The sequence below is a fragment of the Oncorhynchus gorbuscha genome, linkage group LG02, assembly GCF_021184085.1.
Source record: "Oncorhynchus gorbuscha isolate QuinsamMale2020 ecotype Even-year linkage group LG02, OgorEven_v1.0, whole genome shotgun sequence".
In the NCBI taxonomy this organism is placed as follows: Eukaryota; Metazoa; Chordata; class Actinopteri; order Salmoniformes; family Salmonidae; genus Oncorhynchus; species Oncorhynchus gorbuscha.
Genome location: NC_060174.1, coordinates 106,129,203 through 106,148,099, shown reverse-complemented (window position 1 = coordinate 106,148,099; position 18,897 = coordinate 106,129,203). Strand labels below are relative to the sequence as shown.

At 44.9% G+C, this 18,897-nt stretch overlaps 1 protein-coding gene across 4 annotated transcripts in view; it reads right to left on the bottom strand.

Moving 5' to 3' along the window:
* Nucleotides 1–11,918: 11,918 nt before the first annotated feature.
* The window catches only part of larp1 (La ribonucleoprotein 1, translational regulator), a 57,250-nt gene continuing 50,271 nt past the window's right edge, over nt 11,919–18,897 (bottom strand). For all 4 annotated transcript variants that reach the window (XM_046329987.1, XM_046329980.1, XM_046329996.1 and 1 more), the window contains one exon: nt 11,919–15,187. In XM_046329987.1, coding sequence (XP_046185943.1) covers nt 14,954–15,187 — 234 coding nt within the window. In that variant the 3' untranslated portion in view covers nt 11,919–14,953. The remainder of the gene's footprint in view (nt 15,188–18,897) is intronic.

The window sequence follows — 18,897 nt, the reverse complement described above, 5'->3', positions numbered from 1 at the left end:
TCGACAAGGACGGGGGGGGGGCGAACGGGGGGCGCGAAGAAAAGGCTTGACACAGGAGACATGGAAGACTGGGTGGACGCGACGAAGATGTCGCGGAAGAAGTCGCACTGCGACAGGATTAACGACCTGAGAAATACGGAACGGACCAATGAACCGCGGGGTCAATTTGCGAGAAGCTGTCGTAAGGGGAAGGTTACAAGTGGAGAGCCATACTCTCTGACCGCGACAATACCTAGGACTCTTAGTCCTACGCTTATTAGCGGCTCTCACAGTCTGCGCCCTATAACGGCAAAGTACAGACCTGACCCTCTTCCAGGTGCGCTCACAACGTTGGACAAAAGCCTGAGCGGAAGGAACGCTGGACTCGGCGAGCTGGGACGAGAACAGAGGGGGCTGGCACCCAAGGCTACTCTGAAAAGGAGATAGCCCGGTCGAAAAAGAAGAAAGAGGAGAGTTACCGGACTTAGTCTGCGCGCAGTCCGAACAAGCAGCCACGAAACGGCGCGTGTCACGCTCCTGAGTAGGCCACCAAAAACGCTGGCGAATAGAAGCAAGCGTACCCCGAACGCCGGGGTGGCCAGCTAACTTGGCAGAGTGAGCCCACTGAAGAACGGCCAGACGAGTAGAAGCCGGGAACGAAAAGAAGGTTCCTAGGACAAGCGCGCGGCGACGGAGTGTGAGTGAGTGCTTGCTTTACCTGTCTCTCAATTCCCCAGACAGTCAACCCGACAACACGCCCCTCAGGGAGAATCCCCTCGGGGTCGGTAGAGGCTACAGAAGAACTGAAGAGACGGGATAAAGCATCAGGCTTGGTGTTCTTAGTGCCCGGACGATAAGAAATAACGAACTCGAAACGAGCGAAAAACAACGCCCAACGAGCCTGACGCACATTGAGTCGTTTGGTAGAACGGATGTACTCAAGGTTCTTATGGTCAGTCCAAACGACAAAAGGAACGGTCGCCCCCTCCAACCACTGTCGCCATTCGCCTAGGGCTAAGCGGATGGCGAGCAGTTCGCGGTTTCCCACATCATAGTTACGTTCCGACGGCGACAGGCGATGAGAAAAATACGCGCAAGGGTGGACCTTATCGTCAGAATGGGAGCGCTGGGACAGAATGGCTCCCACGCCCACCTCTGACGCGTCAACCTCGACAATGAATTGTTTAGTGACGTCAGGTGTAACAAGGATAGGAGCGGATGTAAAACGCTTCTTGAGGAGATCAAAAGCTCCCTGGGCGGAAACGGACCACTTAAAGCACGTCTTGACAGAAGTAAGAGCTGTGAGAGGAGCTGCCACTTGAACGAAATTACGAATGAAACGCCGATAGAAATTCGCGAAACCGAGAAAGCGCTGCAGCTCAACACGTGACTTAGGGACGGGCCAATCGCTGACAGCATGGACCTTAGCGGGATCCATCTGAATGCCTTCAGCGGAAATAACAGAACCGAGAAATGTGACGGAGGTGACATGAAAAGCGCACTTCTCAGCCTTCACATAAAGACAATTCTCTAAAAGGCGCTGGAGGACACGTCGAACGTGCTGAACATGAATCTGGAGTGACGGTGAAAAAATCAGGATATCGTCAAGGTAAACGAAAACAAAGATGTTCAGCATGTCTCTCAGTACATCATTCACTAATGCCTGAAAGACAGCTGGAGCATTAGCGAGACCGAACGGCAGAACCCGGTATTCAAAAGGCCCTAACGGAGTGTTAAACGCCGTTTTCCACTCGTCCCCCTCCCTGATGCGCACGAGATGGTAAGCGTTACGAAGGTCCAACTTAGTAAAGAACCTGGCTCCCTGCAGAATCTCGAAGGCTGACGACATAAGGGGAAGCGGATAACGATTCTTAACCGTTATGTCATTCAGCCCTCGATAATCCACGCAGGGGCGCAGGGTACCGTCCTTTTTCTTAACAAAAAAAACCCCGCTCCGGCGGGAGAGGAAGAAGGGACTACGGTACCGGCGTCGAGAGCAACAGACAGATAATCTTCGAGAGCCTTACGTTCGGGAGCCGACAGAGAGTATAGTCTACCCCGGGTCCCCGGAAGGAGATCAATACTACAATCATACGACCGGTGAGGAGGAAGGGAGGTGGCCCTGGACCGACTGAAGACCGTGCGCAGATCATGATATTCCTCCGGCACCCCTGTCAAATCACCAGGCTCCTCCTGTGAAGAGGGGGCAGAAGAAACAGGAGGGATAGCAGACATTAAACATTTCACATGACAAGAAACGTTCCAGGATAGGATAGAATTACTAGACCAATTAATAGAAGGATTATGACACACTAGCCAGGGATGACCCAAAACAACAGGTGTAAAAGGTGAACGAAAAATCAAAAAAGAAATGGTTTCACTATGATTACCAGAAACAGTGAGGGTTAAAGGTAGCGTTTCACATAATATACTGGGGAGAGGACTACCATCCAAGGCGAACATGGCCGTGGGCTCCCCTAACTGTCTGAGAGGAATGTCATGTTCCCGAGCCCAGGCTTCGTCCATAAAACAGCCCTCAGCCCCAGAGTCTATCAAGGCACTGCAGGAAGCTGCCGAACCGGTCCAGCGTAGATGGACCGACAAGGTAGTACAGGATCTTGACGGAGAGACCTGAGTAGTAGCGCTCACCAGTAGCCCTCCGCTTACTGATGAGCTCTGGCTTTTACTGGACATGAAATGACAAAATGTCCAGCGGAACCGCAATAGAGACAGAGGCGGTTGGTGATTCTCCGTTCCCTCTCCTTAGTCGAGATGCGAATACCCCCCAGCTGCATGGGCTCAACACCTGAGCCAGTGGGGGGAAATGGTAGTGATGCGGAGAGGGGGGACACTGTTAACGCGAGCTCTCTTCCACGAGCTCGGTGACGAAGATCTACCCGTCGTTCTATGCGGATGGCGAGTTCAATCAAAGAATCCACGCTGGAAGGAACCTCCCGGGAGAGAATCTCGTCCTTAACCTCAGCGTGGAGACCCTCCAGAAAACGAGCGAGCAACGCCGGCTCGTTCCAGTCACTGGAGGCAGCAAGAGTGCGAAACTCTATAGAGTAATCCGTTATGGATCGATTACCTTGACATAGGGAAGCCAGGGCCCTGGAAGCTTCTTTCCCAGAAACTGAACGATCAAAAACCCGTATCATCTCCTCTTTAAAGTTCTGATACTCGTTAGTACACTCAGCCCTTGCCTCCCAGATTGCCGTGCCCCACTCACGAGCCCGTCCAGTAAGGAGAGATATGACGTAGGCGATACGAGCTCTACCCCTTGAGTATGTGTTGGGCTGGAGAGAGAACACAATATCACACTGGGTGAGAAACGAGCGGCATTCATTGGGCTGCCCAGAGTAACACGGTGGGTTATTAATTCTGGGCTCCGGAGACTCGGAAGCTCAGGAAGTAGCTGGTGGATCGAGACGGAGATTGTGAAAATGTTTTGAGAGGTCGGAGACCTGAGCGGCCAGGGTCTCAACGGCATGCCGAGCAGCAGACAATTCCTGCTCGTGTCTGCCTAGCATCGCTCCCTGGATCTCGACGGCTGAGTAGCGAGGATCCGTAGTCGCTGGGTCCATTCTTGGTTGGATTCTTCTGTTATGCAGGTGAGTGAGGACCCAAAAGCGACTTAACAGAAACTGAGTTTATTAAAGTCCAAACAGGGAAAACATAATCCTCAATCCTTTACAGGAGATGTCCAAACAGGGAAAACATAAATCCTCTAGTTGTTGAGGAGAATTGCAGGACAAGCGGCAACAGACTGCAGGTCCCTTCGGGTAGGCGCGGGCCGTAGCGGACAGAGACACCTGCTCACACGCAGCATCTGATGAAAAGGCAAAACACGACAGGACGGAACAAGGGCACAGCAAACAAGAATCCGACAAGGACAGAAGCAGAAACAGAGAGAGAAATAGAGACCTAATCAGAGGGCAAAATAGGGGACAGGTGTGAGAGAGTAAACGAGGTCGTTAGGAGAATGAGGAACAGCTGGGAGCAGGAACGGAACGATAGAGAGAGAGAAGGATAGAGAGAGAGAAAGAAACCTAATACGACCAGCAGGGGGAAACGAAGAGAAGAGAAAGCACAGGGACAATACATGACAATACATGACAGCCTCCTTCACTCATGCTGCTAAACATACCCTAGTAAAACTGACTATCCTACCGATCCTTGACTTCGGCGATGTCATTTACAAAATAGCCACAAACACTCTGCTCAGCAAATTGGATGCAGTCTATCACAGTGCCATACATTTTGTCACCAAAGTCCCATATACTTCCCACCACTGTGACCTGTATGCTCTCGTTGGCTTGCCCTTGTTACATATTCGTCGCCAAACCCACTGGCTCCAGGTCATCTATAAGTCTTTCCTAGGTAAAGCCCCGCCTTATCTCCGCTCAGTGGTCACCATAACAACACCCACCTGTAGCACATGCTCCAGCAGGTATATTTAACTGGTCATCCCCAAAGCCAACACCTCGTCTGTCCGCCTTTCCTTCCATTTCTCTGCTACCAATGACTGGAACGAATTGCAAAAATATTCTCTCTCACTAACTTTAAGCATCAGCTGTCAGAGCAGCTTACCGATCACTGTACCTGTAAACAGCCCATATGTAAATAGCCCATCAAACTACCTCATCCCCATATTGTATTTTTGCTCTTTTGCACCCCAGTATCTCTACTTGCACATCATCTGCACATCTATCACTTCAGTGTTAATCCTAAATTGTAATTATTTCACCTCTATGGCCTATTTATTGACTTACCTCCCTAATCTTACTACATTTGCACAATAATCAAGATAAGACAAAAGTAGAGCCTGCAGGACTTGCTTTTTCAAGAAAGCAGAGCATCTCTTTATTACGGACAGACCTCTCCATCTTTACAACCATTGAATCTATATGTTTTGACCATGACAGTTTACAATCTAAGGTAAGTAATTTAGTCTCCTCAACTTGTTCAACAGCCACACCATTTATTACCAGATTCAGCTGAGGTCTAGAACATAGGGAATGATTTGTACCAAACATAATGCTCTTAGCGTTTAGAGATGTTCAGGACCAGTTAATTACTGGCCACCCCATTCCAAAACAGACTGCAACTCTTTGTTAAGGGTTTCAGTGACTTCCTTAGCCGTGGTTGCTGATGTCTGTACGGTTGAATCATCAGTGTACATGGACACACAGGCTTTGTTTAACGCCAGCGGCAGGTCATTGGACAGTGACGTCAATACTCTTTGAGGTGTCACTCCCACGGGACACAGGTCTTGAGTGGCTCTGGCTCTCTGGCAAATTGGCCTCCAGAGTGTCCAAACCTTCGACAATATGCTTTAATGGTCCTTCTGTAGCTCAGTTGGTAGAGCGTGGCGCTTGTAACGCCAGGGTAGTGGGTTCAATCCCCGGGACCACCCATACATAGAATGTATGCACACATGACTGTAAGTCGCTTTGGATAAAAGCGTCTGCTAAATGGCATATAATCAAATGTTTAAAGATGTTCAGAACAGAGCAAGATGAAGAGAGAGAGCAGAGATGGAAGAGAGACACTCACTCTCCTTTTTTTGTCTGGTTCATTAACAGTCAATGAACTAAGCAGAGCATATCTAACTGCTAATGCATTGCTGCCTATGGGCCACCCCTTAAGCAGACCGGAACTGTGACCATTTTCTTCCAATGATACATGGCCTGAGTGGCGCATCTTCATTTATCCAACATCTTTGTAGAGAGCATTGCTTTCTGGCCTGCAGCTTAGAGCTCAGACTGACCCCATGACCTCCCAAAGCAATCCGATTTATAAAATATAGAGATTAAAAATAAATAAAAACTTGCAGCAGAGAACAAGGTTAGACTGAAACGGTAGAAAATGCTATTGCTATCAACATTCACATTTCTTAAATAATAAAACCCAAGTCAATCTTGTGATCAAGCAGGTAAAAAAGTTGTGTAGTACCACATGATGTGCGTTCAGTGAGAAAGTGTCAAACTTAATAAGGACCCCACTGTCTCTACTACCAAGAGTAAACTGACCAATGAGAGTCAATTCATCTCAGTGGCACAACTGAGGATAGGAATTCTCTGATTGCATCACAGTAGCTCTCTTTTTAAAGAGCCGCTGAACGCCGATTGGCACGTTTGTTTCTGTTGTTCATTAGAAAAATGTAATTTCAGTCTTGGGAGGTGTGTTTCCTGGCCGAGTCCGCTTTTGGCTAATGATTTGTCCCCCGTGAGACACTAGGCTCGGAAGCCTCTCACACTTCCTCAAAATCCCCAGAATGAATGGAAGATAACTCAAGAAATGTGTAATTAATTTAGACGTTTTTGCCGAGGATGTTTTAGTTCAGCAATTTAACATGTTTGGTGCAGTATTTCTCAAGTTGAAAAATGCACGAACAAATTCAGAGCTGCTGGGCAGGTCTTGTCTCACTGTCTATGCTAATTGGATAGAGCACAATCACCACACCTGTTCACAGTGTTTAGTGGGCAAATGGACATCATCAAATCACAACCCTTCATTTACCCTTTGTGATGCACGGATGTTCCAAACTCCATTTTTAGATCCAAATTATTTACACTTTGTAGTAAATTTTGACACTAGAATAACTGTTTCTAACTTGTATCTATGATGCTTTTCAAAGGGATTTGTTGCTTTTTAAAGGCAGTTTAATGTTTCATTTCAACCTCTCCTTTATCTGTAAACTACTCTTTTACGGATTTGAAAGAAAATGATTAGTATCTGAAAACTTAGTTTAGAAAGTTACTTTTTAGCCCCGCACCAAATCCAATGTAGTGGAACGAGTGTACAAAACAGAGGAGGAAGGAGAGATTGCGCATGCAGCAATGGTCCTTACAGGCTGGAGGTCAGAGGTGACATTTGAGTTGGGGGAGCATCACTGAAATGTTTTTTTCAGAGAGGTGTGGCTGAGCAGCATGGCGTGACGCTTGTAGGCATTGGTCTTCCAGAAGTTGGCGTCAGTGCCGTGTAGCCTGTCCAAAACCCACAGGGCTTCAAAGCTCTGGTTGAACCTGCAGAGATTGAGGGTAGAGGACATATTTGGTACAAAATAAATCAGTGTGTACAGTACATGAAAGAAACCTGAAGTCTCATGAAGAGACTAAGAACCGTGTGTACTGTACCAGTTAACATACCCAAGTGGTACAGTACACACGGTTCTTAGTCTCTTCATGTTTATATTTGTGAACACCTGTCCAGTTATTTGTTTGTCGACTCTCTGGCAGGTCTTACGAGTGTTGTAATAGCTACTAATCTCTTCTGAAGGTAGATTTTTTTCCTGCAATATTGCTTAAAGCTCATTAAATCCATTCCTTCTCGTCCTGAAAAGGGTGGTTGATACGTACAATTTTTAATTTGTTTTTTTACCTTTATTTAACTAGGCAAGTGAGTTAAGAACAAATTCTTATTTTCAATGACAGTCACTGATGCTGTGACACACCGCCCCAGACCATGATGGACCCTCCACCTCCAAATCGATCCCACTCCAGAGTACAGGCCTCGGCTCATTCCTTCGACGATAAGCTCGAATCCAACCATTACCCCTCGTGAGACAAAACCGCGACTTGTCAGTGGAAAGCACTTTTTGCCAGTCCTGTCTGGTCCAGCGACGGTGGGTTTGTGCCCATATGCGACGTTGTTGCCGGTGATGTCTGGTGAGGACCTGCCTTACAACAGGCCTACAAACCCTCAGTCCAGCCTCTCTCAGCCTATTGCAGACAGTCTGAGCACTGATGCAGGGATTGTGTGTTCCCAGCTTCACCGGGTCAACCTATGGGATAGGGAACGTGCGTGTGATGACACTGGGTGTCAAGTAAAATGTTACCTGATCATTGATGGTGCGCTTATTAGTTAGACAAATCAAACTCGAATCAAACTCAAATCAAATTCAAATCAAACTCTTGCTGCATACTTCTGGGAGTAATCGTAACATCTTTCAATCTTTAATTTCGGAAATAGATTTATTAAATGATAATTAAACAGATCTCTAATCAGATAAAGAGGTTATTTCTGACGTGCTAAGTATCATGTCCTGCCATTTTCCCCTGAGCTTTGCACCCTCACATGGACGTTACTCACAGGGACGTTCTTCAATATCTGGCTACATAATTTATTTTGTTTGTTTGCTACCTAAGGTGATTATATCTAGCTGCATTTGGCACACACTATAAACAGGGAATATGTATGTGACTTATAAAATACAGGCCTGGGTTATTCTAGGTCACTAGAGTATCTTCCACAGACTGCAGGAGGTGATGGGCACTGGGTAAACACTGTAAAGGGCCAATCTGCAGTTCCTACATCAAATCAAATTGATTTATATAGCCCTTCGTACATCAGCTGATATCTCAAAGTGCTGTACAGAAACCCAGCCTAAAACCCCAAACAGCAAGCAATGCAGGTGTAGAAGCATCTACATTCATTTGTATGGACTTGTAAATTAATTTAACTTATAAATGCCTCATGAGCTTGGTTTCATTGTCGTAACCAATCAGAATCCCCCAAAATATATGTTTTACTACAATGTTTAAACCTTATTTAGCCTCAAAACATGGTTTAAACAGTCCTTGCAGCTCTGTCAATGAATTTGAGAGTGGTTACATCTCATTTATTACCAAAACAGGGGCGGGGATTCTGTACCGGGTGATGAAGTTGGGCTTTCCAGTGTATGAATTCTGTATCGGGTGATGAAGTTGGGCGTTCCAGTGTATGAATTCTGTATCGGGTGATGAAGTTGGGCTTTCCAGTGTATGAATTCTGTATCGGGTGATGAAGTTGGGCTTTCCAGTGTATGAATTCTGTATCGGGTGATGAAGTTGGGCTTTCCAGTGTAATCAACCAGCATGAGCAGAAGATTAGAGCCCCAGAAAGCCACAAAGGGCCCCATGTTCAGCCCAACACAAATCAATGCATTAACGTCCAATACAAAACAACTAGTTCATCCGATTCTGGGGAAGAAGTAGATAAACGGCCGTATTTGCCAAAAGCCCAAAGTGTCCATTTAAATGCATGTAAGCTTGTTTTCTTGTTAGGACTGTCAAGAGTTAAATCAGTTAATCACTTTTTGTTAATTTTAGTGCACTTTTTTTTCTCCCCCTGTGATGAATCACATTGTCTCACAAAGCATTGTAAATTTACTGAAAATATCCAAAATACATCATCTATACAGCTAAAATCCACAATGCCATGTAAAAAAAAAAACAAGTGGACATTGAGATTAAAGAAAGCTCTCTTCATTTAACTAATTTGATTAACTCGGTAGATCCATATTGTATGTATGAAAATTATTAAATTACAGTCCTTGAGAAAATCACAGCAAATTATATTTTATATACAAATGATATATATTTTTCCTCCATCATTTGACAGGCCTAAATGTTAGGTTTGTAGATACATGGAAAACCACACAACAATCCCATCCTTGTCACCATTTTGTAATGTACAACCTCTGCCCTGATTGATAAATGGGAGGGTGGAGATCTGTCCGACTCTATGCATTGTAGCATAACATCTTTGAAAGAAATGAGATGTGTTATTTGAATTTCTTCTGAGAGTTGACACAAAACCAGCATTCAATAGCATTGTTATATCTGTAAATATTTTATACTCATTCAACAGCATTGTTATATCTGTAAATATGTTATACTCATTCTCTCACTCATTCTCTGCTACAGTTGGAAAATGAAGGTAATTTCCCCCAAAATTCCCAGTTGGAATATTCCCAGAGGGAATAAACAGGACATCCGGAATCCTCCAAGTTAGCAGAATTTTACAACCCTAGTATTAGTCTAACCAATATCATCTAGCAGTGGTCAGAGCCTCATTACACTACAAACCAGGTTTGAGAAATTAGCGAGGTAACTTTGGTCAACTCCCGAGTTCAATTTGGGATAACCGGTACCACGGATATGGCTCACCAAATTAGCCAAGTACAATTCTATGACAACGAATCCCTCAGAACTAACCGGTAAATCAACTCAGGGCTCACTCCATTTATTTTGAACCGAGCGTCTGAGCTGCGTGTTGAGGACCAATGAAATCACATTCCCTCTCGCTCTCAAAACATTGCGTCATCAGTCCCCTTCATTTGAGGAAGACGACTGATTAAATCATTTTTTGAAAATTGTAAATGTTAAAATACCTATCACATTACACATTTAGTAATTGACAGAATGCATTTAAAAAGTCAGGCACACTTTTGTATGACTTAATACAATCCGTATATCATACGATTGACACCAAAGACGGCATTTAACGAGAAATTAAAAAATACATTTTAAAAACTTCACTCCTAAAAGCCTATTTCACATCGTAGCCTGCTGAATTTGCAAGATAATAAAAAATGAAAGAAGTTGACGCGTGAAAATGTTGCATTGATTCACCCACGGACTTATGTTTCAGTCTCAGTGAAGACGTCGTTTTTCGACGAGCCATGTGCGACAGACACGCGCAATTACAAACCTGCTAGAGTTAGTGGCAGGTGGAACGAGCAATTATCCACCATTGTAATACAGATTAATATGATCTCATTGGTCCTCTACTCGCAGCTCAGACATCATTCAGGATAAATAAGAGTGATGCCGCGTTCACGTGCTAAAACGACACGAAAAAAACGGAAATTTCCGTCTTGGTTAACTGGTTGAACGAGGCACGGGTATAATTGTAACCAGTTAGAAAGTCGTACATTTGAGTTTTCTAGCATGTGAACGCTGCATTAGCCCTTATTGAGCCTAAACCTGGAGCAGGTCACAGTGCATTCAGAAAGTATTCAGACCCCTGGACTTTTTCCACTTCGTTACGTTACAGCCTCATTCTAAAATGTATTAAATTGTTTTCTTTCCCCTCATCAATCAACACACAATACCACGTAACATATTTTTTTTTAGAAATAGTAAATGTAAAAAAAGATTTATACAACATATTACATTCACATAAGTATTCAGACCCATTACTCAGTACTTTGTTGAAGCACCTTTGGCAGCGATACCAGCCATGAGTCTTCTTGGGTATGACCCTACAATCTTGGCACACCTGTATTTAAGGTGTATAAAGGCCTGATTGGTGGAGTGCTGCTGAGATGGTTGTCCTTCTGAAAGGTTCTCCCATCTCCACAGAGGAACTCTGGAGCTCTGTCAGGTTCGTGGTCACCTCCCTGACCAAGGCCCTTCTCCCCTGATTGCTCAACTTGGCCGGGCGGCCAGCTCGAGGAAGAGTCTTGGTGGTTCTAAACGTTTTCCATTTAGCAATGATGGAATCCACTGTGTTCTTGGGGACCTTCAATGCTGCAGAATTGTTTTGGTACCCGTCACCAGATCTGTGCCTCGACACAATCCTGACTCAGAGCTCTACAGACAATTCCTTCGACCCCATAGCTTGTTTTTTTCCTCTGGCACCTTATATAGACAGGTGTATGCGCCTCTCCAAATCATGTCCCAATCAATTGAATTTACCACCAGGTGGACTCCAATCAAGTTGTAGAAACAGCTCAAGGATGATCAATGGAAACAAGATGCACCAGAGGTCAATTTTCAAGTCACATAGCAAAAGGTCTGAATACTTAAGTAAATAAGATATTCATGTTTTTAAAAAAATTTTTTTTTTTTAAATTTGCAATAAATAAGCAAACATTTCTAAAAACCTGTTTTCGCTTTGTCATTATGGGATACTGTTTGTAGATTGATGAGGAACGTATTTTATTGAATCAATTTCAGAATAAGGATGTAGCGTAACAAAATGTGGGGAAAAGTCACAAGGGTCCGAATACTTTCCCGATTCCCGCAATGTATACAAAAATGTGGCTTTCTTATTCAACCAGAAAGACAAGGGTTATATGTAGTGGTTTACCAAAGTTAGCTCTGCTTTCAGGAGATCCCCACAGAAAAAAAGACAAACAAGTAAATAAAGAGGACGATGACAGGCGGTGGTGAGGTTTTTTGTCCATTTTGTGTTTTTTTTTGTTGTATTTAATAAGGAAAAGCATAATTACTACAAATTACAAATAACACTAATAGCGAATCACATCAGCCTACAAAGCAGATATTATGAATATTAAATGTTATAATACAAGATCTCATTCAAGTATTTTACATTTTTCTGTTTTATATATTGTTTTTGTTCCTTTTTTTATTTTATTTTATTTTTTAAATCTTTTTTTTCTTCTCATGACAAGCCTGGGATATTGTTAAAGATAATGAACTATTAACATTTTTTTAATGGTTCATATAACAGCTGTTTTTCTATTTATATGGCTTTATGGAATTGTTTCTCCTAGTAGTTCAGTTCCCAGAATTCATAGCCATTCACATCCTCTCAAATAGTGACATCGTTGACAAACCCAAGGCGGGTTACGTCCATCTTCCTCCCTCCCTCCTCTTGCTCTTCACAAAGTCTGGCCCAGTCCACCTGACCCTGCAGGATGCCAGACACGGCGCCCACTAGAGTTCATCGGAGCGCCCGCTGATCCATCCGCAGGGTTTGTCACTATGCTGAAGAAAAGGCTGGACCCCAGAGCACCTGCCCCCCTCTATCCTGGCGGAGGGGGCACAGGTGACATTCACTGGGGGGAGTGGGGGGCATCTGTCTGTGTGGCTGTCTGGAAGGGCGCCCCCTGGTGACACCACATCCTCTCAGAGGATTAACTGGGTTGGGAAATGGTTGGGACTTTTGTCGTATTTTTTTTTCTCTCGTCTTTATTCCTCGAGTAAATGATTTCTTGAGTGATTCATATCAGCCTCCTGAATTGACCCCACAGCTCCATTGAACTAAAGACCACAACAAAACAGAAAAAAAAGCTAAAAACATAGCTAATTCTCGCTAAAAACTCTTGTAAATTGTTCAACAATGGCGGGGCGGGTTAATAAAGATATAATTTGAAACAAAAAACAACACATGAAGACAACTGGACATTCTAACACAGGAGAAACCACCAGTGAATCTGAATCACCCCATTTCCCCTCCAGCAGACGGTATAGTTTAACTGTTATGTATGCTAATTTAAATTTAACTAAAAAATAAAAAAAAGAGGACCATTTGTACGTCCCTGATCAATAACTAGCTAGGGGGACTATTCAACCACCAACATTAACTCATGATACAATTCGTTCTAAATTCCTGTTTGCGTGAACACACCAGCGATTCACATCACACAATTTGTCAACAAAAATTCATCAAAATAAAATTTTGCAAATTAACTTTTGATTTAGAGTTGAATTCTACTTCCTGGAAATTTGTAATGTCTGTTATTGAATTGAATGTCAGTTGATGCCCTAATGTAAATTTCCCTTTATTTGTACTATACTAATTTTCCCATTTCTTGAAAGTCCAGAGGTTTCAAACACACATTCAATACAGAGACATACCCTAGCTTGAAACACAGCAAATTAAAAAAGCAATAAGAGATGAGAACATTTAAAAAAAAAAAAAAAATTGGAGAGTACGTACACATGTAAGGCGAATGAATATATAATCTGTTCTATAAACAATAAAACAAGTATCCGGGAGGTGTAATTTCTCTTCATCTGTCCAATTCACATTTACATTTGTGGACAAAAAAAAAAAAAACTAATCTATTTGATATCATCAGTACTCATGTCAGATAAAGATTAAGTTATCTAAACTAGATTATTATAGTTGATCTGACTGGATGTAGGGGGATATAACAGGTTGGTTGGGGTCAGAGGTGATACATAGCCTGTCCATTGGTTACAGTTCTCCAGAAGAACAGAGTAGAGCCACCACTCTCTGGAAGAAACACTGGTGTGTGTGTGTGTGTGAGTGGTGGGTGGGGATGCAGGGGGATAGGCCATGCCAAGCTGCAGACTGAAGCCTTGTATTGTTTAGCCCTGGAAAGCAGGCCATTACACCCCCACCCCCCCCACACCTAAAGCACCTGTCGCAGCATACCAGACCTACTGGGACTGAGAGCCTTTCCTCTGTTGTCAAGTCATCCGGATTGGTGATTCCAGTCCTGTAGCCTGAATGGTGTACAATGGTTGGATGATAGGATGAACAGATCGATGGCTGGACGCAGACTGTCCTTGGGAGGCTGGTGATTTGGGGGGGGTGTCCCCCAGCAAAGGGGTGTGCCCCCCCCCAGCAAAGCATTTTAGCACAAAGAGCCACAAATTGCAAACACACCGAGGGGTGGGGAGGCTTTGTAACAGACCATATGACACTTGGAAGACAGTTCAGAAGGGGTGCTGTTTGGCAGGCGGGGGGGGGGGGTGCGGGGGTGTCACCGAGTGGCCACTACTGTAGGTGATGACCGATGTTGCATATTTGCAATTATCAATGCTGTACAATCGACATTAAGGTGGCGGGCACAGATTAAGCAGAAAAACCATTCAAATAAGGCAACTTTCAACGATCTTGCTCATACTGAGGGACTGGTACAAGTCTTTTATTTTAATCATTTGGTTTCTTCTTGATTTTGATCTTCCCTCCAGCCCAAAACAAGTCAAATATTGTTTTCCTTAATTTTTTTTCTCTCCAAAAGTATCAGTTTCCAATCCACCACTCACCCCATAGAAAGAAGAAAAAAGATCAGATCTTGAAGAAATCACTCATCTGTCAGCCAACAGAAGGTGTCAAAGGAGAAAGGAGGTCCAACGATAGAAAAGGGGGCCACAAGGTTTGCAGTTGCCAGCAAACGTGCTCAAAAAAAAACCTTCATTCCCACATTGTAACCACCAGGAGAATATATTCTGCTTAAGGTTTGAAAAAAAAAAAAAAAAACTACAATGGAACACTTCATCCATTCCTTCAATAGTCTTTGTCTCCAACAAGACAAAACTCTGTTTAAAACAAAAGAAATTAAAAATGGAAGAGCCTTGATTTATTTCAATCACGAGACATTCATCAGAGTCATTCTCTCATGCTTTGCGTGAACCATTGGACCCCCTTGTGTTGCAGAAAAGGATTTGATGACGTAGAGTTGATCCGCGGGTTGTCCGGGGGGGGTTTACTTTGGTGGCTTGGTGTCTGATGCGGTGGTAGCTGAGGCCTGGGCCGAGGGTCGCTGGCTCTGGCTGCTGTTTTTGGCATCATCCTTGGCGGGGGCCTGGGCGATCAGGGCGATCGGGGCCGGGCCGAAGCCAGTTTGGCTGTGGGGGCGGCTGGAACCCTGGGAGGGGTGGCGGCGACGACCGTCTCCACTGGATGAGTGTCTCTTGCGACCCCCCTCCTCCATCGGGGGCTGAAAGGAAGGACAAAAGGTGAGATTTGGGATTGACTGGGGCCCCACAGACATTCTTAACAGAACGTTCTGTAACAAAAGCATGAGTCACCAAATTACACGGTATTCCCTCTAGTGCACAACTTTGACCAGAGTCCTACGTGCCATTTGAGGTGGAGTCCAAAACTACAGGGTGAACAGGGCAGCCAAGAGACGAGAGTCTTGCAGCAATGGCTGCCATTTTGTTAATGTTTAACAAACCCACTTGCACAGTACCTTGAACCTACAAAAGCCTGACGGAGCATGATATAGCACTCTGATAAAAGCCTTGTCAAACGAGCATGATAGCCAACGCTCTAAATGATCATTACCAAAAAAAAATAGGTAGCACTGGTCCTCCGACTTACATTTACATTTAAGTCATTTAGCAGACGCTCTTATCCAGAGCGACTTACAAATTGGTGCATTCACCTTATGACTTAAAAAGGTTAGAAATTATTTCACATTAAATTTATGAACACCAGAAAATACAATATATTGAATTCTAGCTACTTTCCAAACACATGCTGTGCCTTAGAAGTTATTATAAGTTATTATTATAAAAGCTCAAATTTGATACGAACACCTGTCATTGAAATTACCAAATCATTTGTGGAATATTAGGTTCCTACATTGTGTATGAGTACCATTTTCCTATTGAGATGCATTACATAGACAATGTCTCCAAATGTCAGGTTTGGGACGAGGACATGCAAGAAATGTGTCATTAATTCATTGCGATGATCATTCATCTTCTGTGCCCCCAAATGTTTAAAATGAACTAGTTAAATTACCACGGCCCAGATTCCCAAAAGCTTCTTGAGCCGAAGTTAAATTAAAAGTTTTTAAAAAATAAAGTATTATTTAACTTGGCAAGTCAGTTAAAAATAAATTCTTATTTACAATGACGGCCTACCGGGGAACAGTGAGTTTCCTTGCTCAGGAGCAGAATGACAGATTTTTAATTTGTCCGCTCGGGGATTGGATCCAACCTTACCTTTCAGTTATTTTACCACTAGACTACCTGCCGACCCCAACAATGAATGGTCAGAGGGTCAGGGTACAGAGACTTAGTGAGGAAGAAAGGACCTGGAAGAAGAAGATGACTGATACCGTGAGGCCGCACTAACCACTAGACTACCTGCCGACCCCAACAATGAATGGTCAGAGGGTCAGGGTACAGAGACTTAGTGAGGAAGAAAGGACCTGGAAGAAGAAGATGACTGATACCGTGAGGCCGCACTAACCACTAGACTACCTGCCGACCCCAACAATGAATGGTCAGAGGGTCAGGGTACAGAGACTTAGTGAGGAAGAAAGGACCTGGAAGAAGATGACTGATACCGTGAGGCCGCACTGACCACTAGACTACCTGCCGACCCCAACAATGAATGGTCAGAGGGTCAGGGTACAGAGACTTAGTGAGGAAGAAAGGACCTGGAAGAAGAAGATGACTGATACCGTGAGGCCGCACTAACCACTAGACTACCTGCCGACCCAAACAATGAATGGTCAGAGGGTCAGGGTACAGAGACTTAGTGAGGAAGAAAGGACCTGGAAGAAGATGACTGATACCGTGAGGCCGCACTAACCACTAGACTACCTGCCGACCCCAACAATGAATGGTCAGAGGGTCAGGGTACAGAGACTTAGTGAGGAAGAAAGGACCTGGAAGAAGATGACTGATACCGTGAGGCCGCACTAACCACTAGACTACCTGCCGACCCCAACAATGAATGGTCAGAGGGTCAGGGTACAGAGACTTAGTGAGGAAGAAAGGACCTGGAAGAAGATGACTGATACCGTGAGGCCGCACTAACCACTAGACTACCTGCCGACCCCAACAATGAATGGTCAGAGGGTCAGGGTACAGAGACTTAGTGAGGAAGAAAGGACCTGGAAGAAGAAGATGACTGATACCGTGAGGCCGCACTGACCACTAGACTACCTGCCGACCCCAACAATGAATGGTCAGAGGGTCAGGGTACAGAGACTTAGTGAGGAAGAAAGGACCTGGAAGAAGAAGATGACTGATACCGTGAGGCCGCACTAACCACTAGACTACCTGCCGACCCCAACAATGAATGGTCAGAGGGTCAGGGTACAGAGACTTAGTGAGGAAGAAAGGACCTGGAAGAAGAAGATGACTGATACCGTGAGGCCGCACTAACCACTAGACTACCTGCCGACCCCAACAATGAATGGTCAGAGGGTCAGGGTACAGAGACTTAGTGAGGAAGAAAGGACCTGGAAGAAGAAGATGACTGATACCGTGAGGCCGCACTGACCACTAGACTACCTGCCGACCCCAACAATGAATGGTCAGAGGGTCAGGGTACAGAGACTTAGTGAGGAAGAAAGGACCTGGAAGAAGAGATGACTGATACCGTGAGGCCGCACTAACCACTAGACTACCTGCCGACCCAAACAATGAATGGTCAGAGGGTCAGGGTACAGAGACTTAGTGAGGAAGAAAGGACCTGGAAGAAGATGACTGATACCGTGAGGCCGCACTAACCACTAGACTACCTGCCGACCCCAACAATGAATGGTCAGAGGGTCAGGGTACAGAGACTTAGTGAGGAAGAAAGGACCTGGAAGAAGAAGATGACTGATACCGTGAGGCCGCACTAACCACTAGACTACCTGCCGACCCCAACAATGAATGGTCAGAGGGTCAGGGTACAGAGACTTAGTGAGGAAGAAAGGACCTGGAAGAAGAAGATGACTGATACCGTGAGGCCGCACTAACCACTAGACTACCTGCCGACCCCAACAATGAATGGTCAGAGGGTCAGGGTACAGAGACTTAGTGAGGAAGAAAGGACCTGGAAGAAGATGACTGATACCGTGAGGCCGCACTAACCACTAGACTACCTGCCGACCCCAACAATGAATGGTCAGAGGGTCAGGGTACAGAGACTTAGTGAGGAAGAAAGGACCTGGAAGAAGAAGATGACTGATACCGTGAGGCCGCACTAACCACTAGACTACCTGCCGACCCCAACAATGAATGGTCAGAGGGTCAGGGTACAGAAACTTAGTGAGGAAGAAAGGACCTGGAAGAAGAAGATGACTGATACCGTGAGGCCGCACTAACCACTAGACTACCTGCCGACACCAACAATGAATGGTCAGAGGGTCAGGGTACAGAGACTTAGTGAGGAAGAAAGGACCTGGAAGAAGAAGATGACTGATACCGTGAGGCCGCACTAACCACTAGACTACCTGCCGACCCCAACAATGAATGGTCAGAGGGTCAGGGTACAGAGACTTAGTGAGGAAGAAAGGACCTGGAAGAAGATGACTGATACCGTGAGGCCGCACTAACCACTAGACTACCTGCCGACCCCAACAATGAATGGTCAGAGGGTCAGGGTACAGAGACTTAGTGAGGAAGAAAGGACCTGGAAGAAGATGACTGATACCGTGAGGCCGCACTAACCACTAGACTACCTGCCGACCCCAACAATGAATGGTCAGAGGGTCAGGGTACAGAGACTTAGTGAGGAAGAAAGGACCTGGAAGAAGATGACTGATACCGTGAGGCCGCACTAACCACTAGACTACCTGCCGACCCAAACAATGAATGGTCAGAGGGTCAGGGTACAGAGACTTAGTGAGGAAGAAAGGACCTGGAAGAAGATGACTGATACCGTGAGGCCGCACTAACCACTAGACTACCTGCCGAC